The 27,364-nt window shown below is 41.8% G+C and overlaps 1 protein-coding gene and 1 long non-coding RNA gene across 2 annotated transcripts in view; one reads left to right on the forward strand and one right to left on the reverse strand.

Moving 5' to 3' along the window:
- Bbs4 (Bardet-Biedl syndrome 4) overlaps nucleotides 1-22,152 on the reverse strand; it is a 38,328-nt gene extending 16,176 nt beyond the window's left edge. Inside the window, exons 1-6 of the mRNA XM_059268003.1 lie at nucleotides 22,039-22,152; nucleotides 8,356-8,398; nucleotides 7,127-7,206; nucleotides 5,511-5,574; nucleotides 4,506-4,617; nucleotides 3,221-3,293 (exon numbers count right to left, since the gene is read on the reverse strand). Of these exons, the coding sequence (XP_059123986.1) occupies nucleotides 3,221-3,293; nucleotides 4,506-4,617; nucleotides 5,511-5,574; nucleotides 7,127-7,206; nucleotides 8,356-8,398; nucleotides 22,039-22,062 (396 nt within the window). The 5' untranslated portion in view covers nucleotides 22,063-22,152. The remainder of the gene's footprint in view (nucleotides 1-3,220; nucleotides 3,294-4,505; nucleotides 4,618-5,510; nucleotides 5,575-7,126; nucleotides 7,207-8,355; nucleotides 8,399-22,038) is intronic.
- Nucleotides 22,131-27,364, forward strand: part of LOC131915074 (uncharacterized) — a 30,980-nt gene continuing 25,746 nt past the window's right edge. The window contains exon 1 of the long non-coding RNA XR_009380254.1: nucleotides 22,131-22,199. This is a non-coding gene — a long non-coding RNA (uncharacterized LOC131915074). The remainder of the gene's footprint in view (nucleotides 22,200-27,364) is intronic.

The raw sequence follows: 27,364 nt of genomic DNA on the forward strand, positions 1-27,364 counted from the left end.
TCCCATCCCCCAAAGCCTCAGATTTCTCTCTTGACATTAGTGGAAATTCTCCCTACTTACCAGTTGATTCTGAAGTCAAGACAATGGCATACAGGATTATTATCCCCTTGTTAGAACCAGACTGTGGAATATCATGATGTACAAGAAAGTAGAGCTAAAAGATTTCCTACAGACATTTATTAGGTATCACATAGATGGTATCTGGCTGTTTGCTGTCCCAAGTGAGTCAGAATACCAAGTGAGCTCTTTCAGCTACACGGAGCAGGAGGTGTGCTTCATCTCCCCTTTGCCCAGCCCTCTGGACTCATCTGTTTTTTCTGTTCTGCTCTTCCTGACCTCCATCCTCAACTCATTGCCAAATAACTATCTCAACCACTTTCATGGGTTCAGTTACTAACTTTATGTTCCTGACTCCAAAATGTTCATCTATAACCTAGAACATCGTGATTTCATATCCAACTATGCACTGGACATATCTCAATTTAGATAGCCTACCAGATCCTAAAACTTCCTTTGTCCAAATTTTTCTGAAAGACAAAAATCAGAAAGTGAGTGGGTGAGTGTGTATTTACTCATGCTCGCCTGCAGGGCCCAAGGGCTTCCTGAGCTGCTTCTGTATGTGTAGTTTCACCTTGGCCTCTAATGATTCAACTCAGCTCAGCTCTTGGGAGGTGCAGACAGGGAGATCAGGAATTCAAGGCTATCCTCTGCTACACAGCTAATTCAAGGCCAGCCTGGACTAAATGTGACCCTGTGAACAAAGATAACGGGGACAGTGACAGTAAGATGACTCAGTGGGCAAAAGCACTTGCCACCAACCCTGACGGCCTCCTGAAGGAAAGCACCAACTCCTGCAAGCTGCCCTTTGACCTCTACACTCACCAAAGCATGTGTCCTCACATATACATAGAGTGTAGACAAAACACATAGATGGATGGGTGAAAAAAATTCAAGTTAATAACCACACCCAGAGGAAAAAAAATAACTGAGATTGAAATGTACTTAGAAAATCATAATGCTGGCAAGATGGCTCATTGGGTAAAGGTACTTGTGGCCAAGTCAGCTGACTTGAGTTCAATCCCTGCACCATGGGTGGATGGAGAGAACAAGCTCCCACAGGCTATCCCTGACCCCACCCCGAACACCCTGTAAACACAGTAAATAACGTGTTATTCAACTTTTCATAACCAGTGCCCTAAGTACTCTAAGGGAAACTGTGTTCTCTCTCTACTATAGTCAATCTACTTCTCTACAGAGGAAGGTCTCTGCAAGGATCAGTCAACAGTATAAAAACAACTAAAGGAAAGCAGAAAAAGAAAGGTAACTGTGGAAACACACACAACTTCAGACTGATACGGAGAGGGTGCTAGAAGAGAAGGGAGGAGAAGGGAAAGGAACGCCCCGCATGGTGGCACACACCTTTAGTCCCGCACTGGGAAGGCAGAGGCAGAAGAACTCGGAGTTTGAGGCCAGTCTGGTCTACAGAGTGAGATCCAGGACAGCTCAAGAGCTACATAGTGAGACCCTGTCTCAAACAAGCAAACAAACGAGACAGAGAGAGAGACAGAGACAGAGAGAGAGAGAGAGAGACAGACAGAGACAGAGAGAGAGAGAGACAGAGAGAGAGAGACAGAGACAGAGAGAGAGACAGAGACAGAGAGAGAGACAGAGACAGAGAGAGAGAGACAGAGAGACAGAGAGAGAGAGAGACAGACAGAGACAGAGAGAGAGAGACAGAGAGAGAGAGAGACAGAGACAGAGAGAGAGAGAGACAGAGAGAGAGACAGAGAGAGAGAGAGACAGAGACAGAGAGAGAGAGAGAGAGAGAGAGAGACGCAGAGAGAGAGAGAGGACAAACTACTTAGAAATCCGAATACAACTACTGAAATTAAGGAAAAGGATAGCCTACTAGAATATATACAGCTAAAAGCAAACACAGTGATCTATCTGGGAGATAAGACTGAGCAAATGTAAAGATGTAAAAATGGATGTAAAGAATAAAATAACAGAAAATGAGAGACAAGTTCAAAGCCACAGAGCTGCTGTGTCTGAAAGGAAGTGAGAGTCGGTGTCCAGCCAGGGCTGATCATCCACCAGAGGTCCACTCTTGTTTCTTTCCTGGGGAGTCCTAGTCTAGTCGCGGTCCACGTTTAAAAGTACTTTCCAGCCTTCCTTTCAGAGGCTGTGGCTAAAGCACAGGCTCTCAGGGCTTGCTCTTCCTTGCTTCTTTGAGCTCCTTAGCTGAGAATTAATAATTCTTAGATAAGTCACCATTAACTAACCATGAGTAACTCTCAGCCTGAAATTCTAGGACTACCAAATGAATTCCAAAACCAGGGACGTGGATTTTCATGGGGGGGGACTTAATTTATAAAGAGAATGTTTAATCTGATTTTGTGTTGTACTTACACATAATCCCCAATTTATACAAATACATGGTGGAAATAAGGGGATAGGGATGGTGACTGTGGTCACACTATGAAAAGGTCACAGTGAAACCCATTGTTTTGTACAATTAATATACACTAATAAGAAAGGGAAGAGCGCTCTGGAGGCAGAGCCAGGCGGATCTCTGTGAGTTCAAGGCTAGCCTGGTCTACAGAACACGAGATCCAGGACAGACAAAGCTACACAGAGAAACTCTGTCTCGAAAAACCAAATCAGAAAAAAGAAATAAAGAAAGAGAGAAAGGGAGAAAGGGAAGCTGGTAGAAGGAAAATAAAGCGTCGCTTAAACTTGTCATGATCCAAAGAAAGGCAAAAGAACAGCTGACTGATTGCCAAGCAGATAGGGAAAAAAATACAAAAAGTGCAATGAAGACATCTACTGCTGATGCTTTCTAATTCCAAAGGTAAAAGAACTCAACTCCTAGAGCTCTTGGAAATGAGATGAGATAATCACAGCAAGAATCGGACCAGGGAAAAACTATCAGCAACATTAACAGCTGGAAACTATACAACAATGCCTGCAAAGTTATGCAGAAATGCCATGCTGAAAACAGAATCAAAAAGACAGTTTGATCATCTGAGAATTCTAGTCAAGGGCTGGCACTATGAAGATAGAAGGCAGGCAGATCTCTCTGAGTTTGAGGCCCGCCTGTTCTACATAATGAATTTGAGGCCAGCCAGGGCTACACACACAATGAGACCCTGCCTCCAAAGAAAAAGCCACTTGAAAAATGGAACCATTAACATGCTAAGAAAGAAGTGACATTTCTTACCCAGTCTTTCTGGTTAAGTTTAGCTGCTTCATTATATACTTCAGTGGCGGCTTTATGTTTTCCCAGAAGAAATCTGTGAAAATACATTTTCTATAATTACTCAAATTTCATTATTTTTGGTTTGATTTGAGGCAGGTTCTCATGTAACTCAGGCTAGCCTCCAGTTCATTGTGTAACCAAGGATGACCTTGAACTTCTGATCCTCATGCCTCCACCTTCAAGTACTAGGATTACAGGTGTGTACTGCCACAACCAGCTAACCTAACTCCTATAAGAGTAACTCTAAAAGCTCACATTTGACACATATTCCACAGAGCTAAAAACGGTTGAAACTTTTGTAAACACTGAGTTGGTTATGTGGGAAGACAAAGGACAGTGCTGTGTCCCAAGAGCAGAAGCTCCGGAGGCAGGGCGTGCATCAGCAGTTGTTTAAGACCTTAGTCTCATACACACCAATGTTGGGGGCACTCTTCTGTAACTACTTCCTATAGCATTCTATAAAAACAAACAAACAAAGTCAAATGATACTACTACTAAGCATGAGCTGCCATCATTTGTCAACATCATCCAATAAGGGCATGTCTTTTCCTCATGAAGCCAAGTTTCCTTCCTTGATCATGAATTTGGAAGAAAAAAAGAATTGATTTCTATGTAAAAATGATGCAAGTATGAATGGCAACATAGGGAGGAACATGAGATGGTACTGCATAGAACACTACACTACTCTGAAGAAGTTTATGACAACTTCAGAAGGGTTTCCATTTAGGAATCCGCAAGCCATTCACTCAAAATACCACAAGCTTATTACATGTCAGATATTCCACTAAATACCAGAATAACAAGCTATGAGTTGCCTATATGATTATAGAGGAGTTATGGTACAACACACTATGACAAAACAGTGTTCTCATCCATCTAGAAAGACCTGAGTTCCTTAATATTAGCTGACTTCCAGATTAATTCATGCTCTTCAAAATGAAACCCATTCTACTTACCATTCACTGGCTTCCCACCTATCAGGCATCTGGCTACCAACAATAGGCTTCCCTCAGAATGCATTTCAGGAAAAAGCCTTTCTATTTGTTTTTGGGTTTTTTTGAGACAAGATTTCTCTGTGTAACAGCCCTAGTAATCCTGGAACTCACTCTGTAGACCAGGCTGGCTTCAAACTCAGACATCCACCTGCCTCTGTCTCCCCAGTGCTGGGATTAAAGGCGTGTACCACCACTGCCTGGCCCAGGAGAAAGCATTTTATGTGGTCTTCTGTGATGGCTCCAATACTCACAAAGATCTGGCCACCTGCTTGAGATTATCAGCACACTGAGGGCTGAGAACAGCACACGTCTGAAAGAGTTCTAGGGATTCTTGGATATTTCCTTCCAGGCGTAAAATCAGTGCTGCCAAGCAAAAGAAAACACAGAAAATACACCATATTCTTTGAAGAAGAGGCTAGCATCAGAAAAGATGGAGGAAGAGGTAAGATACCACATCAGAGAAAGCCTTTGGATAACTTTGAATCCAATCAGTCATCACTAAATGGGCAGAAGCAAGTAAAGTGTTAGTAAGGTAAAACCTGTAATAAGCTAACTTTCACCTGCCCACTCTGCAACCAGCATCTCTACCCAGATAACTGGTCTTTTTGCAGATCACAGAAATTCTTCATTAAGAACAATGTTTTGAAAATCTGAAGGTGGCTCAATCTGTTAAGGGTATTTGCTACTCTTGCATAGGACTCTGGTTCAATTCCCAGTATCCACATGGTTGCTTACAACCACCTGTAACTCTAGTTCCAGGGGATCCAATGCTCTCTACTAGCCTCTACAGGCACCAGCCATAAACATGATACACAGACATAAATGCAGGCAAAACATTCAAACATGTAAAATAATAATTTAAAAATATATTTAAAAAAACATAATCATAACTGGGCGGTGGTGGTACACGCCTTTAATTCCAGCACTCGGAAGGCAGAGGCAGGCGGATCTCTGTGAGTTTGAGGCCAGCCTGGGCTACCAAGTGAGTTCCAGGAAAGGCTCCAAAGCTACCCAGAGAAACCCTGTCTCGGGGTGGGGGGTGTTATGACGGGACACGACACCATGTCATGCACAGACCTCCAGGTGTATGTGCAACACACATACAAAATCGGGTTCAAATTTCAAAGGATAGTGAATAAGACTTTTGTGAGACATTATTTTAATTTAAGTATTCCCTAAGTTGTTGGGTTGTTTTGTTTCCCAAGAATCTAGGCTAAATATATTTTTCCAGTAAGAAAAGAAACAGTATGTCTTACCTTGGACATAGATAGCATATTCACATAACCCCCGAGTCTCCTGAAGCTGTTCTTTGATCACAGCCTAAAAGAGAAGAACACCTGAGTGATTAAGTGTAATAGACAAGGGGCATACATGAGATACCTAGGATACTAATGACTAATCAGATAGTTCCTTCAGGATTTTTGTTTTTGTGTTTCTTTCTTTCTTTTTTTTTTTTTTTTTTGTTTTTTTTTGAGACAAGGTTTCTCTGTGTAGCTTTGCACCTTTCCTGGAACTCGCTTTGGAGACTAGGCTGGCCTCGAACTCACAGAGATCCGCCTGCCTCTGCCTCCCGAGTGCTGGGGTTAAAGGCATGCGCCACCACCGCCTGGTGATTTTTGTTTTTCTTACCATCACTTATTTTAGAATGAGGTTAGCAATCTAAGGGCTCTCGGGACATTTCTGTACATCCCTCACTTAGAATTCTTTTAAGGCTGAAAAGACAGCTCAGCATTAAGAGCATTTGCTGCTCTTCTAAAGGACTGGGGTTCGATTACCAGCACCCACAAGGCAGCTCACAACTAACTGTACCTCCAGTACCTGACACTATCTTCTGGCCTCCTCGAGCACTGCTTGCATGTGGTGCACAGACATACATGTAGGCAAAACATTCCAAACACATAAGTTAAAAAAATTTTAGTAAGTTTTCTGTTTTTGCGTTAATTTAAAAAAGAAGCCATGCATTGTGGTACATGCACTCAGCACTCAGGACATAGAGACAAGATCAAGAAATCAAAGTCATCTTCTACTACCTATTGAGTTTGAGGCTAACCTGGGCTACATGAAACCCTGTTTCAAATAGAAACAAAAACAAGACGATGACGACATACAAGAGACGATGACTACAGTAACCCTAATGTCTAAACTGCTGTCTTGGCCAGGCATGGAGGCAAACACACCTTTAATCCCAGCACTCAGGAGGCAAGGCAGGAGGAGCTCTGTGAGTTTAAGGCCAGCCTAGTCTACTTAGCAAGCTAGGTTAGCCATGGATACAAAGTGAGACCATATCTCAAAAGTAACTAATTAATTAAGCTTCTATCTGGCTCATGACACAAAAATGTTCTCACTCCCTATTTAAAATATTAACTAGTGAAGCTAGAATAACATGAGAAGACTTCTAAGCACCGTTACAGATACTAGGGATTCTCTGGTGAGCAAATCACATGGGTTCTATACTGTGATAGGCTCGGCTCCGGTACTTTAGGAGCTCAGAAGACAGCATCTAATTCCAACTCAGAGAATTAAGGAAGGCTTCCTAACGTGAAAAGTCTCAAACTGTGTGTTGGCAAGTGGTGGAAGAAAAGCTGAGGCAAAGGAGAGGGTCAGAAAGAGGAGGACTAAAAATGTCATACTAAAGGGTTTGAGTACAATGGGAAAATCATGACCAGTTTTAAGCAGGAAGGAGCCTGGTCCTATTTGCTATACAGAAACACACTGAAAGAGACAAGATTAAAGTCAAGGTTGATAGATAAGCTATTGTTTAAATTAAAATAATGAAGTTTAAAGCAGGAAGGTCGGGGTGCAAATTCAAGATGTTAACTGCTAGTGTCTGCCCAGTCTGCCTCTAATGCCCTCCATTGATGCAGTCTCTCACCTTGCATGCTTCATAATCCTTCCGGATATAGTGGAGATGGATCAACCAGTTCTGTTTCTCCACAATAGGAAACTCTAGAGCTGGAAAGCATATTTTGACATAACAAACAATATAATCAGTGTTACATTTCCTCCTTTAGCATGTCCTCATGTCTAAACTAACCATTAGAAATTACAATACCACATTAAGTTCTTCATGAAATTTGGAAATTTATATAAGTATCTTGTTTTCTGAATTATATTAGTTTATTTTGCAGCTCTCCATGTATGGGTACATATGTGCCACAGCACCCATGCAGAAGTCAGAGGACAATATTGGAGAAGTAGGTTCTCTCCTTCCACCATGTGGGTCCTAGGGATTGAATTTGGATCATCAGGTTGGTAGCAGGTGCCTTAACCCACTGAGCCATATTGCTGACCCTTGAACTAATTCTTGGTTGATACACAGTCCTCTTCTAGGCCTGTGGTCAACTGATGCATGGGTCTGACTCTAGAGAAAGGGTAAAATACATACTGGACTGACAGTCACAGCATATACTAGCCCTACCTAACTAGTTCAATCATTTGATTATTAAGTAAGGCAACAGCAGGATGATTCTCATATCCAGAAGTGCTATAAAAATACTAGTAATTATGTCAGATACTTGCATAATTACAACTGAATTTCATAAATCTCAGCTACTCAGAAGGCTGAGAAAGAAGTATTTTAAGTTCAAGACCAGCTTGAGCTACACAGTGAGTTTGGGCCAGTCTTAAACAAAGATAAATAGGGCATGGATTTTTCCCTCAGGAAACTGACATAGCAAGACCCTGTCTCAAAAACATAAAAAGTTTTTAAATAAAATTAAATGTCACACTTATTTGACATATACATAAAATTAGGGGAGGTCTGATTTATACAAGAATTGAATGCTTATTACACAAATAAAAATTAGTGTACACTGACATTAACCAAACAACATTTAAGTACATTACAGGTCAATAATAAACTTAGCTGGATAACATAAAAACAGATATTGTGTAAGAGTTGAACCATTACTGCTTTTCCCAACATACTTTACAAAGCTCTGGTGTGTGTGTATATGTGTGTGTGTGTGTGTGTGTGTGTGTGTGTGTGTGTGTGTACATATATATATATATATATATATATATATATATATATATATATATCAGAATCAATGAGACAAAGAAACAGGTACATATATATATACAATGAAATTATATACGGACCTTTTTTTGGTCTGGGTTTTTGAGATTCAGGAACCTGAGTTTTCTGAAATGAAAGAAGTTATCCATGTTAAAGCAGCCCCATGTATTGCTAATTGAAAGCACATTCACATAACAAGAATGGTCAGTAACTCACCAGTCATGTACTCAATCCATTAAATGAAGAGATGTATAAAGAGGCATTCTGATTATGACTTAAATTACCACATTATTCTTTGGCTATCCAACTTGCTCATAATGTACAATGCATATTATATGTGCATTTATAAGGTACCAGAATTACAATGTACAACATATACTCATATTAATATCTAAATTGTTAGATACCTCATAAAGTATATTTAATGCTCTACTTCTCAGCAGACAAACCAAAAAATGTTTGAAATTCTTTTAAAATAATTGATTTTTATTTTATGTGCATTGGTGTTTTGCCTGTGTATATTTCTGTGTGAGGGTGTCAGGTCCCCTGGAACTAATGTTACAGACAGTTGTGAGCTGCCATATGGGTGCTGGGAATTAAACCTGGTCCTCTGGAAAAGCAGTCAGTGCTCTTAACTGCTAAGCCATCTCTCCAACCCCAATTTTTTTTTACATTTTGTATATGTATACACACACACATGTGTATGCACAGAGGGGACATCCTTCAAGAGTCTTTTATTCCCTTAACCAATGTGGGTTCCAAGGACCTAACTCTTGTCAGGTTCGGTACCAAGCCCTTTTATCCACTAAGTCATCTCACCAGCCTATGATCTCTGTTTGATAAAAGGAAGGTAGACAGCTCAGTCAGTAAAGTACCTTTAGCACAAGTATGAAGACCCAAGTTCCAGTTGTCAGTACCCAAGTAAAAGCTGAGTGGAGAAGCATGTGTGTACCGGGGAAATAGAATCAAGTGAACCCCTGGAGTTCACTGGCCAGCCAGCCTAGCCAAATCAGTAACTCCAGGTGCAGTGAGAGACTCTATCTTAAAAAATAAGGTGGAGGGCAACAGAGGAAGATGCTGGACAGGAAGATAATGTACTAACTTACACTGTAACTTATTAGAAAATCTTTAAATGGATTTTTCTTTTATCAGTTCCCTTATACATTATACACCATGATATGGACCAATTGTGGTGGCACACACCTATAATCTCAGTACTCAGGAAGGCAGAGCCAGGAGGATCTCAGAATTAGAGACTAGCAATCTAAGACAGCCAGTGCCATAGAGTGAGACCCTGTCTCAAAACAAAAACAAGAACAGCAAAAAGATTTATATGCCTTAATATAAGGAGGGAAATACTGGCTGTAATTTTTTCAGAAGTAAAAGCTTTTTAAAATATTTGTTTATTTTATGTGTATGAATGTTTTGCCTGCATGCATGTCTGTGTACTGTGTCTGTGTCTGCTGCCCACAGAAGAGGCATTGGGTCCCCTGGAAATAGTCATGGTTGTGAGCCACCATGTGGGTGCTGAGAATGGAACCTGGGTCCTCTGCAAGAACAACAAATGATCTTAACCACTGAGCCATCTCTCTAGCTGCACAACAAAAATTTTAAAAAGGTGTAACTTAGGCTGGCCCTAAACTCAGGATCCTCCTACCTCTGCCTCTTCAACATATACAACTAGTTGCATCTCCATAACTGGCGAAAGAAACTACACACTCAACTATATCGTGAGGAAAGGTACCAAGCCAAACATGGTGATGCATGCCTACAATCCCATCACTTAAAAGGCTGAGAAAGGATGATCTCCAGTTTAAGGCTGACCACGGATACATAGGCAAACCCTGTTTCAAAACCAAAACAACAGAACTGGAGATGATGGCTCAGCTGTTAAGAACACTGACTATTTTTACAGAGGACCCAGGTTCAATTCCCAGCACCCATGTAGTGGCTCACAACAGTCTGTAGCTCCAGTTCCAGGGAATCCAGTGCCTTCCTCTGGCCTCCATGGGCATCAGACACACAGATGGTACACTCACACATATTCAGGTAAAACCCCCATACATGTAATCTTTTATGAAAAAAAAAAAAAACAAAAACTAAAAACAAAACAATAATAGCAACAAAAAAGAAGTACGACAAGGGCAATACAAAACTGTATACTAAGTAATTCCCACTGAAATCCAACCTCAGCTCAACAAATTCTAAGGGGCTGGGGTGTCATGCCTAGCAGGTATGAGGTCCTGGTTTTTAATTCACAGTTCCATAAATAATAACAGTAATAATAATCATAAAAGGCAAATGTGAAAGACTCAGAATTTCAGTTTATAGACTCTTCAGCTTTTAAAGAAATTACAGCCGGGCAGTGGTGGTGGACACCTTTAATCCCAGCACTTGGAGGCAGAGGCAGGCAGATCTCTGTGAGTTCAAGGCCAGCCTGGTCTACAGAGCGAGTTCCAGGACAGCCAGGGCGACAGAGAAACCCAGTCTAGGAAGAAAAAAAAAAGAAGGAAAAAGAAATTACATTAGGAAATAAGTGATGAGAGTAAATGATCTCAGTCCTCAAAGAAAAAAAGAAATTTAAAAAAATTACATTAGGAAATAAGAAAGCAATCACAGAATGAAGGAGTGAAATGAGCAAATGAATTGGTAAAAGCATGTGAGTATTCTCAGCATCTTGTTACATAAAAAGTGTGGCTTGTGGTTATGTACAAGACAGAAGTACAAAACTAAAAACTAAAAATGGAATAAATGGGCAGATAGCAATGGGTAGTAAAGTATCTGATGATACCTGCAGCATGCACAAATTAAGTCTGCATTCTAAAATGTCTTTAGTACTTACAAAAGGAAGATGCTATATGGCTACTTCCTCCTGGAGGAAGGAGAGAGTCTTACTAGAGTCAAAGAGTTGAAGAAACTTACTGTCTCATAAAGCTCAAGATTCACACACACAATATCATGAAAGTAGTAAATAACTGCTGGGGAGACAGTCTGATGGGCCTTACTGAAGCTGTGCAGGAATATAGGCTTGGGGAGCCATCACCAATGCTAAGGTGGGCTTTTCTGTTATGTAGCTGCCTTTAGGTCACCTTTGTTCCCTCCCATAAGTAACCCCACACAAACTCACTGGCTCACCAACTAGTCAAGGGGAACCATTTCTTTGGTTTGTTATTAGTGCCTTACCCAGGGAAGACAAATGTTTGTTCATATAGCCCCAAGAAAAGTTGCACAACATAACTGGTACCCAAAGAGGGACCAATAGAACCGAACAAGAGTTGTTGCATGGTCCCTATGATAATGGGTGAGGAGACATGTTAATTAAGGCTGATCTGTCTGAGGGTGGGGTGGGGCTAACCCTAACATAGCTATCTATACCTAGCTAGAATGGCATAGTATGCCTCCTTACTATAGTGGCAGTTACTGTTTCTTGCAATGGGTGGTAAGACATCTGATCAAGGTCACACCATCCATCTAAGACTGAAGTGTCCTTAGGGAGGAATCCCAGTATGGGGTATAGTATACAGTATATAATATGGGGTGACAAGCTTCCTTAATAAAGGGTGACCACCATGTACATATGAGGATATTTCCAACCCACTGATGTACTAGAGAATACACTGCAGTCTCTGAAAGTAGTGCATATGGGACGAGACCTTAAACAGGCTGTAACAGCTATTGCACAGACTTGACTGTGGGCAAGAAGACATGCAACTGAGCCTTGGCTGTTGCCCCAAAGAACTTGCCTATGTAAACAAGACACAGGTGCTGTCCTGCTGTGGAATAATCCTCTTGTACACTGTAAAGATTTGTCACTCAAATTGGTTTAATAAAACGCTGATTAGCCAGTAGCCAGGCAGGAAGTATAGGCAGAGTGACCAAACTAAGAATGCTGGGAAGAGGAAGGGCAGAGTCAGGAGTCGCCAGCCAGATGCAGAGGAAGCAAGATGAGAATGCCATACTGAGAAATGGTACCAAGCCGTGGCTAAACATATTTAAGAATTATGGGTTAATTTAAGTGTAAGAGCAAGTTAGTAATAAGCCTGAGCTACCGGCTGAGCATTTATAAGTCATATTAAGCCTCTGAGAGGTTATTTGAGAACTAGCAGGTGGTAGAGAACCGTCTATTTACACTGTCCATTTACACTACATCAGCCTCTGATCTGGCAGGAAACGGGGAGGGCAAGGATGGAGATGTTACCTTGCCATGTCTTACAGCTGACAGGATACAAGTCAAATCTGAAGTGATCTGTCTAGGACCCAAGAACTTGGAACCCAGGGGAGGAAGAACTGTAGTGTAGAAGAACAAAGAAGTGAGAAGATGCCCCTCAAATCTGACCTTTAAGACAGAGGAAAGGGAAAGTCCATGATTCAGTGTGCAATCAGAGGCCTGAATAATGGCCCTAATAGGAAACTATGATAATAAGGGAATATTTTGTATATGAACTCCTGGACTGGGGGGGAGACTTTTAAACGGAGAATGAAAGAGTTTCTCATAGCCTGAGACTCTAGACATGGAGGTGGACATGATCAGTCCAAATGCCATGCAAGCAGAAAAACTGAGTAAAATAACTACCCATCCTTCCTTGAGCCAAAGGCTGCATAACCTAAGGCAATACAAGGGAAATAAAGCCTCTGATGGACTGGCTCACTTAAGTCATTTGGAACACTTGGTTATTACAGGTTGAGGCTTCTGGAAGACAACAGAGGGACAGACATTCCCGAGGGATTAGGCATTAGAAAGGCAGGGTTTAATGCCCAGTCTACTGGGCCCCAAAGCACTATAAGATGGCTCAGAAAGTCCAACAACTTGAGTTCAATCCCCAGGATCCACATGATAGAAGGAGGTCCTTTGACCTCCACATGTGTGCTAATGTATACACACACACACACACACACACACACACACACACACACACAGAGAGAGAGAGAGAGAGAGAGAGAGAGAGAGAGAGAGAGAGAGAGAGAGAGGAAATAAATATAAAAAAGTTTTAAAGAAAGAAGGACCAGTGAGATGGCTCAGCAGCTAAACACTTTTGCCTCACAAGCCTGACAACCTGAGTTCAATCACCAGAACCCAGTGTTTGAAATAGAGAACTGGTTTCTGAAAGTTGTCATCTACCTCTATGTGGATGCTATAGCACATGTACAGCATCTATACACACACTCTATACACACTTACTATGATGGCTAATCTTGGTTTTCGAGTTGACTACATCTGGAATTGACCAAAACCTAAGCAGCTGGGCACACCTGTGAGGAATTTTCCTTGTTTGGATCATCTGGGGTCAGAAGATCCACACTAAGCCTGGGCCACACCTTCCGTTGACAGCCCACAGAAGGAAGCTTATGCTTTTTGCCTGCTTGCCCTCAGTCTCACTGGCAAGTTCATCTATCCTGTTCATGAGCCATTCTTTCATTGGTGCTAGAACCTACTTCTTTAGGATTCTAGTGCAGACTGAAAACTGAAAGCTCTCTAGGATTTCCCTGGGACTCCAGCACCAGATTAGGACTGCTGAGACATCCAGTCTCATGGACTGAACAACAATCAGATCCTTGGCCTTCCCTTTGAGAGACAGCCATTGCCAAACTACTTAGACCAAAGCCTGTAAACCATTAAGAAATGCACTTCATTCAACAGGCACTCAGGATAGGCATGGGGCTTTAGTGGTTTTGTTGAATCCCATGGTTGGACAAGATTTTTATGAGGTAGGAGAGGCCCTGGAAGACATAACTTAATAGGCATATACATAAATTTAGTTTGTAAGATGCTAAAGCATTCAAATGGGGATGAGAGAAAAACAAAGCAGAGAATGAGTTCAGTCCAGGACATAAGTAAGAAGGCATATGTGGCAAGACTTGTATTGAACAAGAGTTGTTAGTGAAAAAATTAACAAAAAAAATGTGGTGCCAGTGAACTTCTGGGGAACTTTGAAGCCCAAGCAAAAATTCACAGAATGCATCAATGGCTTAAAAAAAAAAAAAAAAAAAAAAAAGTGGAAGTAAAAAAAGATTGTTTGTTCCAGAAGTGGACAGCTATTTCTCCAGAGTATGTGGTGTTCATTTCTCTCCCTGCAAGTGGACCTGATTCACACAGGCCAGGATCCTTTCAACAGTCTGGTGATGGGAAGGTAAGTGCCACCGTACTGGCCCAGAGCCTGCTGGAATCGGGCAGCTCCAACAGCTAGCACAACAGGATAAACTGCAGCCCTGCTTCTCCTTGGGCAAGAATCAAGCTAACCAGCACAAGTCAGCCCCAGCCAAAGTCATCAGAGGTCAGAAGGTGTACATCAGCACTCAGGATGCTCATAGAAATGACTGTGGATTATGGAGGGCTAGCCACCCATGCAACTGTCATACCCAACATTGCTCTTTGAGCCAAAAATTGACACAAGTGATGAGATCTTTCCTGCTATGTTGAACCTTACTAACATTTCATTTTCAGTGTCCCCTTAGCCACCTAAGACCATCTGGTACTTGCTTGCAGCAGACAGCAATGGGATTTTAGTGATCCTACCCACCCTGTATAGAAAGTTTTTATTAGAGCTGGGGGAAGCCTCACGGAGAAAATGCTTGCCCTGCACATGTTGAAACTGGAATACAGATCCCCAGAATCCACACAGAAGCTAGGTAGGTATAGCAGGCAGAAACAAGATCCTAGCTGATTGGCAGAATCTGGGTTCAAATGAGAGACCCTGCCTCAATAAATAGAAGTAAAGAGCAACAGGGAAAGACACCATATATCATACCTTTGGGCCTCCACATGCATCATGTGCACACTCACCCACCAGACGTAAGCCCACACATACGGAAACATACATACACACAGCATGCACACAAATATATGCAAAAGAAAAGCTTTTGTTATATATTATTACGTGTTGAGAGTCTTACAGATTTCAAAAGGCATCTGGAAAGACAGTAACAACAGCAGTTGGGAAATCTGAATAAAAGCAGGCATGGGTGGGAAAGGGCAATCAGGAGACATTGAGGTTGTTGGGTAAAAATCCTAGTATAAAAAGTGGACTACTTCCCATGAGTTATTGGCTAAGGAGGCCCCTAAGGCCTCCCAAACAATACAGGCTACTGCTACTGCTGTTGGAGGCAAGCCAGAACTAAACAGGGAGGACTCTACTGCTTAAAACACCACACACTTCAGTTGGAGGACATGGAGGTATCAGGTTGGGGTTGGGCTGGGAGCTCCAGCATTGCTGGCTGGCTTTCCAAATGTCAAAAAGCAATATGCAGGCTGGTGGGGGTGTGGGGATGACTACTGCTCACAGTCCTGCTCCGCTATGGACCTGCAAGCTCCACTACCAACATGCCAGGCAAGATGTACCCACCAGGGTCACAATTACTTTCTGATTAGATTGAAGACTGGCCTCACTGGAGGAAACATCTGCCCGGTACTGTAAGCTAAGACAAAGACCTATGGCTGTGGAGGTCATAGGCTCCAGTGGGGAAGGAACTGCTCTGACCCTATTAAACAAATGTGATAGGCCTGTTAAACTGCCTTCTAGACATTTGTTCTTAAGCCCACAAATTACTACTGCTGTTGTCTCTATTTGGCCATGGAAGGTGTAAAACTCATAACCATGTCAAGCTTCTGAGAATAAATGACTGTTGCTATAACATAGTAACCCAAAAGCCCAATGTTCAAACCAAAAATGGAGGAAAATAATCAATAGCACACTCCAAAGTAACAGAGAATGTCAGAGCTGGCAGAAGCAGTGTGGTGCTGTGTAGCTATTTCCTCCAAACTGCAACAGTCCCTCCTGAAGGGGAAGGAGGTTCACAAGACTGGAGGAGCTAAGGAACCGTACAAGGAACTTTTCAGGAAGCTCAGCAGGTACTAGAGTCACAAAGTCCCTCTCCAAGGAGGAGATGCTGGTGGAGTGGACTACAGGCCGTGCAGCAGCTCCAGGTACATGACTTCCAACACTGACAATGTGAGGGACAGAAGGACGAGAAAAGCAAGAGAAAGGCAAAGCCAAATTCTCCAGTCACAAGAAAAAAAAATCAAAACAGATCTTTAAAACACTAAGCAAAGCATAGTGGCGACTGTCCGTAGTTTCAGCTACTCATGAGGCTGCGACAGGCGGATCACTTAAGCCAAAAAGGTTGAGGCCAACCTCAGAAACACAGAAAGAACTCATCCTCAAACAAAAAATACCGGGGCTGGGGATTTAGCTCAGTGGTAGAGCGCTTGCCTAGCAAGCACAAGGCCTTGGGTTCGGGCCTCAGCTCTGAAAAAATAATATATATATATATATATGGCTGGTGAGATGGCTCAGCAGGTAAAGGCACCTGCTGCCAAGCCTACCAACCTGAGTTCAAACCTGGGCCCCATATGGTAGAGGAAGAGGAAGAACCGACTCCCTTAGGTTGTCCTCTGACTTCCACACATGTGCTATGTTATGCACACACAAATGCACATTCACATACATACACCAAATTAATCAAAAGAAAGATGTTAAAAATATGGTAAAACATTAAAAATCTAGATGCATGTTTTTGGGGATTTGTTTTGTTTTTCAAAACAGGGTTTCTCTGTTTAGTCCTTGCTGTTCTGGAACTCACTTTGTAGACCAAGCTGGCCTCGAACTCAAAGATCTGCCTGCCACTGCCTCCCGAGTGCTGAGATTAAAGGTGTGCGCCACCGCTGCCAGGTGTAAGTTATTTTTATAATTACAAAATTAAAATGTTAAGACAAAGAATAGAAAAGATGTACCAAGAAAATACCAAAAAAGGGAATCTAACATACTAGATAAAATGGACCTCAGAGGAAACATTCAAAAAGAAAATTGGTTAGAGTGGACTAAAGACTAAAAGCAGAAAGGCAAAATTTTTAAAGTATACAGAAAGTAAAGATTGAACAGAGCTCAGATTCAATTACAACTAAGAACTTGTTTCATAAAAGAGTTGTGAGATACACACACACACAGAGTTAAATCTATAGTTGCTGGCTTATAACTCTCATAACCTTTGTTACTTCCTAAATGGTTAGGATACCACTGGAACATTATTAAGGGCTTCAAAGCATCTCTCCTCCTATTTTCCATTCCTACTTCCCTCCCTCCTCCTCCCTTTCCCCAGCTCTCTTTTGATCTGTTCTCTTCCCTAGACATGCCATATGTACTAGAATTTCTCTTCCCTAAGACAGGTCATAGGAACCTGAATCTCCCTTGGCCTTGGTACTGGTGGCCAATAAAGAGATTCTTTACCCAATCTGATGATACATTATAATACCCTCTCCCCATTCCAGATCATATTCTAGGAATGCTGCACAGCAGCCAAGAAGACTCTAACTAGACCATCACTGCTGGGTTTTCCCACTCAGCCTATAACAATCATCCTTTAAAAAAGGATTTCTTATTTCTATATGTATTTTACATGTATGATTTAATAGCCAGCTGCTCAGAAGCAAAGTAACAAGCTGCAGCTCAATTGGCACATAGAAAGGGGCAACCCTGGAGATGGAGCTCTGGACAAATGGTACTGTCTGAACAGAATTATATTTAAGAGATATTCGGCTGGTATCTGCTGCTGCTGCAGAACTGCTCCCTTGTTTAGTGTGTGAGGAAAACCCCACATATACATACATCTGGTATAGGAAGCAATATGTCTTATTGGTGTGTATAGGAGAAGAAACTGGGTCTAAGGCTTATTTTCTCCTCAGAAATGAAAAATAAATAAATAAAGGGAAGGTATTTGTAGTACAAAACCCCCAAATGACAAAAGATTAGCAGCAGAAACTATAATACAAACCAACCAGAAAAACAGAAAAGTACAAAAATAAGCAATACAAAGAAACACTGTGCCTCAGGAAGAGACAGCCAATGATTTTCTACCCCAATAATCAGGACAACAAATTAATACAACAGTAAGACATAATTTCATATCTACCATAACTGAGAAATTTTAATGAAATAGGAATTGTAAGGATGTAAGCAATCTAAAGAACGTCTGGTAGAAGCATATGTTATGATAAAAAATCTTAAGAGTTTCCTATAAACAATTAAGCTGAAGATGTACACATGCAATGACCCAGCAATGCACTGGCAGGTATATCTAGAAGAACTCTTAACCATGACAGCATTGCCAAGGCTAGGACTACGGTGGGGAAAGTGTGGGTTTTATTTTTGGTTTTGATATCTGTTTTGTACTGCTGTAGTTCTAGTTTTTGTCTTGGTGTACCCAGGCTAACATGTGCTAGCTAAGTACTACACCAGGATGTTATACCTCTAGCTCCTCTCTTCCAAATAGACAGCATCTATCTACAGATCTATGTATGTTTTCCTTTGTCACAAAGCGAACACTACCATGTGGCTGATGGGAACCCAACCTGGATCCTCTACAAGAGGATCCTCAAGCAAGTGCTCGTAACCACTAAGCCAACTCTCTAGCCTCTAGCCCCTAGATCACTTTAAAAATGAACAGATAATCCCAGCACTTGGGAGACAAAGACAGGAGTATCTCTGTGAGTTTGAGGCCAGCCTGATCTACATTATCTCACTCCAGGCCAACCAAAGCTACATAGTGAGACCCCATCTCAAAACAACAACAAAATACCCCCCAAAATTCTAGTTTCCATGCACTGAAAATACGAAATGACTACAAAAAAAAAAAAAAACTTCTAGCAGTAAACAATGAAAATAAGTAACTGAAGGATCAAGTATTAAAGTCATTTCAAAACTAAAGTCATTCTCTGTCAATACAATTGGACTCAAACATACAGCACAGTTTCTGCCACCAAAGAAATTAAGTTCAAGGTCTGTTACATACTTATATTCTATAGCAGTAAGATACATGCTAAGTGCATGGTGTACACCTTTGATCCCAGCACCACACATGGGAGGCAGAGGCAGGCGGATCTCAGTCATTTGAAGGCTAGCCCAGGCTATATAGCAAGCCCCAGGCCAGCCAGGGCCACATACTAAGAACCTGTCTCAAAAAACGTAAAAAGGTATGGTACTGCAGTATTGTGGTAATATATTACTCTTTATATCTCATATTTAGGATTGTGTACATTATACATTTCCCTTATGATTGTAACAGGCCTCCAGACCTTAGTAGGCCCCAAGACCTTAGCACAACTGACTCCATGATGGAAGTACCATTCAAGCCATAAAACTCAGCACACAGACAGCAACACCTGCCAAAATGAAAACAGAGACCTAATCCATCACAGTCCATAGTTCTGGGAAAGTCTCTGAATGTGCTAACCTTGCTTTTTGGCTTCTGTAGTTCTGCTTCTTTAACTGTTCTTGTTAACTGAAGTGTGTCAACTCGGGACATGGATGTTGTGCTTAAAAGCTCACCCTGAGGGGCTGGAGAGATGGCTCAGAGGTTAAGAACACTGGCTGTTCTTCCAGAGGTCCTGAGTTCAATTCCCAGCAACCACATGGTGGCTCACAACCATCTGTAATCAGATCTGGTGCCCTCTTCTGGCCTATAGTCATATGTGCAGGCAGAATACTGTGTACATAATAAATAATTTAAAAAAAAAAAAAAAGCTCACCCTGAGAGAGGCTTGGGGCTACACTGGGATCCTGAACACCCTGTGCAGTCGCCAGCCAGCCAGCTAATAAAGACTTTCTATTGGCTTAAAACCATGTCCGAGCAGTCTTCTCTGGTGGATACCCCACAACAATGGTGCAAATATCTTAAACCTAGTAACATTAATCACACTATTTTAATTTTTAGCTTATGCTTTGAGCTTCCTTCTCTGAATTGAGTTTTCTGATTATAGACTGCTGTGAATACTCTGCAAATAAAAGGGCAAACAACAGAGGGCCCTACATGAAACAACACTGCATTACAAAACTGTCAACCAGAGGCAGCTAATTTAGTCTATATTTTCCATGGTGTTTTTTAAAAGACAATATAAAAAAACTAAAATCATTTTATTAGTGCAGAGCAAGGTTTGAAACCCAACAGTAAAGTAAGGGACAAGGTTTCATATTTGGGATTTCTTAGAAATTTGATCCAATTAGGAACATATTCTTAAAAAAAAAAAAACTAGCCGGGCAGTGGTGGCGCACGCCTTTAATCCCAGCACTCGGGAGGCAGAGCCAGGCGGATCTCTGTGAGTTCGAGGCCAGCCTGGACTACCAAGTGAGTTCCAGGAAAGGCGCAAAGCTACACAGAGAAACTCTGTCTCGAAAAACCAAAAAAAAAAAAAAAAAAAAGAAAAAAAAACAAAACAAAACTACTGTTGGCTGGAGAGATGGCTCAGCGGTTGAGAGCACTGGCTGCTCTTCCAGGGGCCCCGGGTTCAATTCACATGGCAGCTCACAACCGTCTGTAGCTCCAGTTCCAGGGGATCTGACATCCTCACATAGACATACATGCAGGCAAAACACCAATGTACATAAAATACAAATAAATAAATTTAAAAAATATTATCAAAAAACTAAAAATAGAATAATCAGGCCTTGCGCTGTGGCATATACTTGTAATCCCAGCACCTTGGGGCTGAGACAAGAGAATGGCACTTGGATGCTAGCCTGGGATGTGAGAAGACCCTATCTCAAGACAACAAAACATCCCTCTAATCCATTGTATCAGAGAGATACTGTGCATCTACTGCAGCACTGTTCACAGTATCAAAGTGGAGAATCAATGGAGGTGCCCAACAATGGATAAAAACACAAGGATAAATAAATTGTGGTATGCACATACCATTTAGTCATGAAAAAGAGTGAGGTCTAATCTGCAGCAGTGTGGGGGAAATTAAGCTAAGTAAAATACGACAGGCAGAGAAAGCCAAGGCACATTCTTGCTCCTCTGTGGAGGCTAAAAAAAGTTGATTTCATGGGAAAATAGAGTAGAACAAGAAGTTAGGAAAGAGAGAAGATGGAGAGGGATAAAGGTTCAATAATAAGAACCAAATACTACTACATCAGAGGAGCAAATGCTTATGTCCTGCAGCACAGGAGGATGGCTACTCTTCACAATTTATATTCTATAGAGAAGTGGGGGGGGGGGGGGATTTAAAGGCTCCAAACCCGCAAAGAATAAATGCTAAAATAGAAATGCTAATTACACTGATTTGACCATTACACACAGTACGCATGCACTGAAGTATCATCACCCTGTACCTCATAAACAAACAATTATAAGTCAATTAACCAGTTCAGCTGGCAGTGATGACGCACTCCAGTAATGCCTGCACTAGGGAGATTAAGGCTGGAGAGCTGCAGCAAATCCGAAGCCAGTCTGAACAACACAGCAAATACTCCGTACACACAAGACCGGCACAAACAAGCAAGGACATGAGAGATGGACGGTGCTGCAAAAAGCCAATTACTACTGGGCCAGCCTCAGTTCACGTAGGCTGTTCGGGGGAATTAACTAGCGCTTAATTTAAACAGTTGAATTCTCAAACAGCACATTTCCAAAACATTAGTCACGAGGGAAAACATGGGCAGGGGCGATGAGAGCTTCCAGGCTTCGTCTTATCAAATGTCCAATCCATGGGTTATCAAAAACTGTCTAGAGAAGGTGCAGTACGCCCCCTCACCCCGAAAACCATACAAACAAACTAGAGAGTAGGAAAAACAGCCACTTCCAGTGGAAAACGCTCTCTTCTGCCCAAGCGGAGGAGCAGTCCCAGTACAGACCAAGCGCTGCACAGGCTCGCACTCGCCCAGACACCCACCCCGGCGGGCAGCGCGACCTGGCCGCGTCGCGTCCCCACGGCCTGGGCGCCCCGCCCGGCCCCGCCCTGAGGCGGCCACGATTCCTCAGAGATGCTGGGCGCTTACCATCCGAAGTTTCTCCTCAGCCATCTTGGCTCCGCCCACCGCTGCGCGACCGGAAGCCAACCGTTTCCCGGACAGCCAGCAGAACCGGAAGTCGTAAGTCCGGGAAGGAAGAAGGAAGACGGGGAGCCAGGAAGGAAGTAGTGGAAGGCAGCGGCAGTGAGGTTGGTAAACTCGTGGAGTCTCCAGAGTTGGGGGTGGCCACAGATGGCATAGGTCGGAAGGAAAGGGTGAGGGAACGCGCAGCCGGAGGTCAGACATGATCTCTGCCCCGGGTTGGACGACTTTAAGGTGTAGCATGTCAGTCTGATATTAGATGACGAAGCGAAGTTTATGAAGAAAGTTCACGCAATAAATACAAGTAGCGCCTAAACATACGAAAATAAAACTACCAGCAAGAGAAGTAATGCAAACTTATATTTCCAAGAGATTTGATCTACCTCTTATGTTGACAACAAAAATTTTCACTGACATATTTGTGAGGAAAACATGCTTTCTTCATCATCAGTGGAAATGAATTGGTCAAGCTTCCGATAAGAGCAGCTTAGCAACAACTACCAAAATTAAAAATACACATACCCTTTAACCCAATTGTTTGAATTATAGGAATTTATTCTATACGTATAGACATGAGACATGGCTTTACATACAAAGGTATCCAATGCATCATTGTTTGGAATAAACCAAAGCCTGAAAAAAACCTAAATACCCAACAGTAGAAATAAATAAACTATAAGAGGTTCGTGTTATGTGGCATATGAAAAGAGGCAACTCTTTACATGGTAAGAAATGCCAACGTACACTAACAGATAATGACAACGTGCAAAACTGCAATAAAGTACTTACGTTAATAAGAGAAAGCAGAAATAAAGAATATTATGTACATGGTTCTTTATTAGAAAATATTTCTGGAAGGATATTCAGATACTAAAAGTGGTTACCTCTAAAGAAGAGAACCAGGTAGCAGGGATGCAAAGAACAGAGGTAGACTTTTTACAACTTTAATTTTACACTATATGGACGTATTATCTATGCCAGTAATAAAGACAAAATTAATGAGATGTACCACAGAGCATTCGGATTGTGATAACTGCTAAGAAGGAGAAATATAAAACAATAGGAGAAAGTAACCAGGGGTCTCAACCTAGAGTAGCAAGGCAAGCTTTTTCTAGGTAAGAGATATTTTAAATTACATCTAAAGTATAAGGCATTATTAGCTGGAGGAAACAGGCTGAGGGAGCGTGCAGACCAGGGAAGAATTCTAAGGCAGAGGAAGAAATTGTGCCAAGACCCTGAGGATGAAAGAAGCATGGCTAGTTTGCAGCACAAAAGAGGACAGTATGCTACAAAAGAAAAAACTGAGAAAGTATTGATTCCCATGGTTGAGAAGGTTGTACAGTCGAGTGGTGTAGACCCACCAAGGCCATATGAGGGAGGCTGTTATAAAGGGCAGTGGGAAGGCACTAGAGACTTCTGAGCAAGGAATGGCTTGATAAGAATGAACAGTTAAAGAGTTCTTAACTACTGAGTGGAGAATGAATTAAGAATGCTAAGAATTGCTGGGCGGTGGTGGCGCACACCTTTAATCCCAGCACTCGGGAGGCAGAGGCAGGTGAATCTTTGTGAGTTCGAGGCCAGCCTGGGCTACAGAGTGAGATCCAGGAAAAGCGTAAAGCTACACAGAGAAACCCTGTCTCAAAAAAACAAAAAAGAATGCCAAGAATTAGCAGGGTGCAGTGGCAAGCATTTAATCCCAGCACTTTGGGAGGTAGAGGCAAGTGGATCTTTGTGAGTTTGAGGCCAGCCTGGTCTACAATAGGGAGTTCCAGAATAGCCAGGGCTAAATAGTAAGACCCTGTTTCAAAAAGAAAAAAAAATCAAGAATTGATAAACTTAGACTTGTTTGCTTGGACAAAAGAGGTGGCACAAAAAAAAAAAAAAAAAAGGAAGAGCAGGTGGTGGTGCATACCTGTAACTCTGGCACTTGAGAGGCTGCAGAAAGACCAGAAATTCATGAACAGCCTTAATCACATAGTGAGTTCCAGGTCAGCCTGCCTGGCTACATGAAACACTGTCACAAAAATTAGTAAGTAAGTAAATAAAAATAAAGAGGAGGAAAAAGAGGCCAGACAATGGTACCACTCAGGAGGCTGAAAACAGGAGGATTGGCATGAATTTGAGGCTACTGTGGACTACATGTGAGCTCCAGTCTAGGCTTGGCTATATGGTAAGACCTTGTCTCTAAAACAAACAAGCTGGTCACAGTGGCACATGCTTGTAAACCCAGCATTTAGGAGGCAGAGGCAGGAGGATCATCCAAGATAGGCTAGCCTTGTCTATCTAAGAAGACCTTAAAGAAATGTAGGAAGTAGCTAGAGTAAATCTAGGATCAGGGTCATAGAAATTACTTTTGGGCCTGGGCTACCAAGTGAGTTCCAGGAAAGGCGCAAAGCTACACAGAGAAACCCTGTCTCGAAAAACCAAAAAAAAAAAAAAAAAAAAAAAAAAAAAAAAAATTACTTTTGGAAAAAGAGATGCATGTCAAAGGAATACTGCTAGATTTCTAAACTTAGAAACAAATTAGGTGCAGCCAAAACTATACAAAGAAACCCTATCTGGAAAAACAAAAACAAAAGGCAAAAACAAATTAGGTGAATTGTTCAGCCAGTACTAAGATGGAGTGCCTTAAGGATGATGTTAGTATAAAGTTAATGATCTTGTTTCCCAATATATAAACCTCCTCAGAAGGGACCCTGTGAGGAAAATATTTTAATATGCAGAGGCCTTTATTATGTTTTAAATTTACATTTATTTATCACGAAGAGGGGTGCATATACTATGACATATGTAGAGGTCAGAGAACAATTTATGGAAGTCAGTCCTGAGGATGGAATTCAGGCCATCGGGCTTGGCAGCAAGCATTGTTACTGGCTGGCACATTTTACCCATCTCTCTTTGACCCCAGGCCTTAGAAGGAAGGTAGAGCATCCTTTTTTTTTTTTTTTTTTTTTTTATTACAAGAGCTACTGTTTTCATAAAAAAGGACATTAGTTTCTCAAATTTCATTCTTCAAACTTAGTGTGTTTCAATTAGGTAATCAGAATGTCCTCAAAGAAAAACCCTAGAGATTCCTTAGGGCATGTTGTGTGGTCACATGCACATCTTCATTTCCCTTAGCAAACTCCCATTAAGGTGGCCCTGCATATCAGATTGTCAGATGATGCAGCTGTGTCCGAGTGCTCAGCGATGGCTGTTGTTTGGTTTTTATGCTTGCAGGGTAGGTGGCAGGAGAGGCATTAAGCACAACTTCCATCTCTCCAGGGTAAGTTTAAAGAAGCTGCAGCTGCATTTCTCCATTTTTAGTATTTTATTAATTTATTAATTAATAGATATCCATTTAGTATTTATTAATTTCTGGAATTTAAGGTCCCCAGCCAACTTTGTTCTGATGCCTTCTGCTGGGCAACTCTAGCATATCAGGCCTCTTTAGAAGTATCCAGCCCTCACAGGATCCACACCATTAACGCCAAGAATACAGTCAATATGGTAGGAAAACGCCACTTTAAAAGAACACTAGGTGTTCCTATTTTCAAAGTCCTTCAGGAACTGTTTCCTATTCATGACAGTACAAATAACAGTAATTAGTGGAGAACGCTGGGAGGCAGAGCACTGCAAGCATAAACAGTGATTTGCTTCTCAGAAAAAAATACTAGACACATCCAAAGGTCCAGCACCAAGGATAGTTTAAATGAATCAAGGCAAGATGCTACTGTAAAATGTATTATCCAGCTTATAAAAATTCCTGGAGATGTAAAAGAAAAAAAAAAAAGGTTTAGATTATATGGGGGAAAGGTGAAGAGAATATGGTATGTTTCCATTTGTGGATTTTAAAAAAAATTCCCAGGCCTGGAGAGACGGCTCATCAGTTAACAGCCCTTGTCGCTCTTGCAGAGGACTGGAGTTCAGTTCCCAGCACTCCCATCAAGTAACTCTCAACTGCCTGTAACTCCAGTTACATGGGATCCGACACCCCTTCTGGCTTCTGTGGTGCACATATAAATAGTCCTTCATATACAAACACATAAAATAAAAACGATAAATTCTTTAAAAACAAAAAAGATGCTGGAGACATGGCTTAGTGGTTAAGAGCACTCATTTTTGTTTTGTTTGTTTGTTTGTTTGTTGAGACAGGGTTTCTTTGGTAGCCTTGGCTATCCTGGAACTCCATCTGCAGACCAGGCTGGCTTCACAGAGATCTACCTGCCTCTGTCTCCCAAGAGCTGAGATTAAAGGCATGTGCCACCACTGAGCTCTTACTCTTGCAGAGGACCCAGGGTTGGTTCCTAGCACCCACATGGTGGCTCACAACTGTTCACAATTCCAGTTCCAGGGGATCCTCTTCTGACCACCACAAGCACCAGACACATATGTGGGAGCAAAACACTCATAACACGTAAAATATATAAATCTCAAAACAATTTTAGGGCTGGAGAGCTGGCTCAGTAGTTAAGAGCACTTGTTCTCACAAAGGACGCAGGTTCAATTCCCAACACCCATACGGAGGCTCATCATGTCCTTGATCACCAGACATGCATGTTGTGCAGACATAACCTGCAAGCAAAGCACTCATACACATAAAATAATTGTAAGAAATCTTTTTTTTAAAAAAGTGGGACAAGCTGGACAATGGTGATGCCTGCCTTTTATCCTAGCACTCAGGAGGCAGAGACGGGTAGGTGGATCTCTGAGTTTGAGGTTGCCTGGTCTACAGAGTGAGTTCCAGGACAGCCAAGGCTATAAAGTGACATATTGGCAGTAAATGGTTACTGTACAAGTATAGTGGAAGGCTAGATACAAAATAAACAAATACAAATAAGAGAAATGAAGAGCTCATCAGATAGTTTTAATAGATTAGCATCAGAAAGCCAGAGAACTTAAACACAGTTCAATGAAAAGCATGCACATTGAAAACAAGAGGTGGGTGTGTGTGTGTGTGGGGGGGGGTTTGTACGAAATCTAGAGGGTAATAGCAGAGACATCTACATACAGCAGTAATCTCAGGAGACAGACTGGAAATGAGAAATATGTGAATTATCCAAATTTAATGAAAGAAATCAACACTGATCTGAAAAGTTCAGTAATCTCTATATAAACGAAAATGGGCCAGAGATATGGGTCATCAGTCGTTACTGCTCTTGCAGAGGACCCAAGTCAGTTCACAGCACCCCTGTCAGGCAGTTTACAACCACCTGTACCTACAGTTCTAGGGATCTGATGCTTCTGGCTTCCTCGAGCACCTGCCCTGATGAGCACATACCCACATGCAGGT

This window comes from Peromyscus eremicus, chromosome 7 (genome assembly GCF_949786415.1).
Source record: "Peromyscus eremicus chromosome 7, PerEre_H2_v1, whole genome shotgun sequence".
Lineage (NCBI taxonomy): Eukaryota > Metazoa > Chordata > Mammalia > Rodentia > Cricetidae > Peromyscus > Peromyscus eremicus.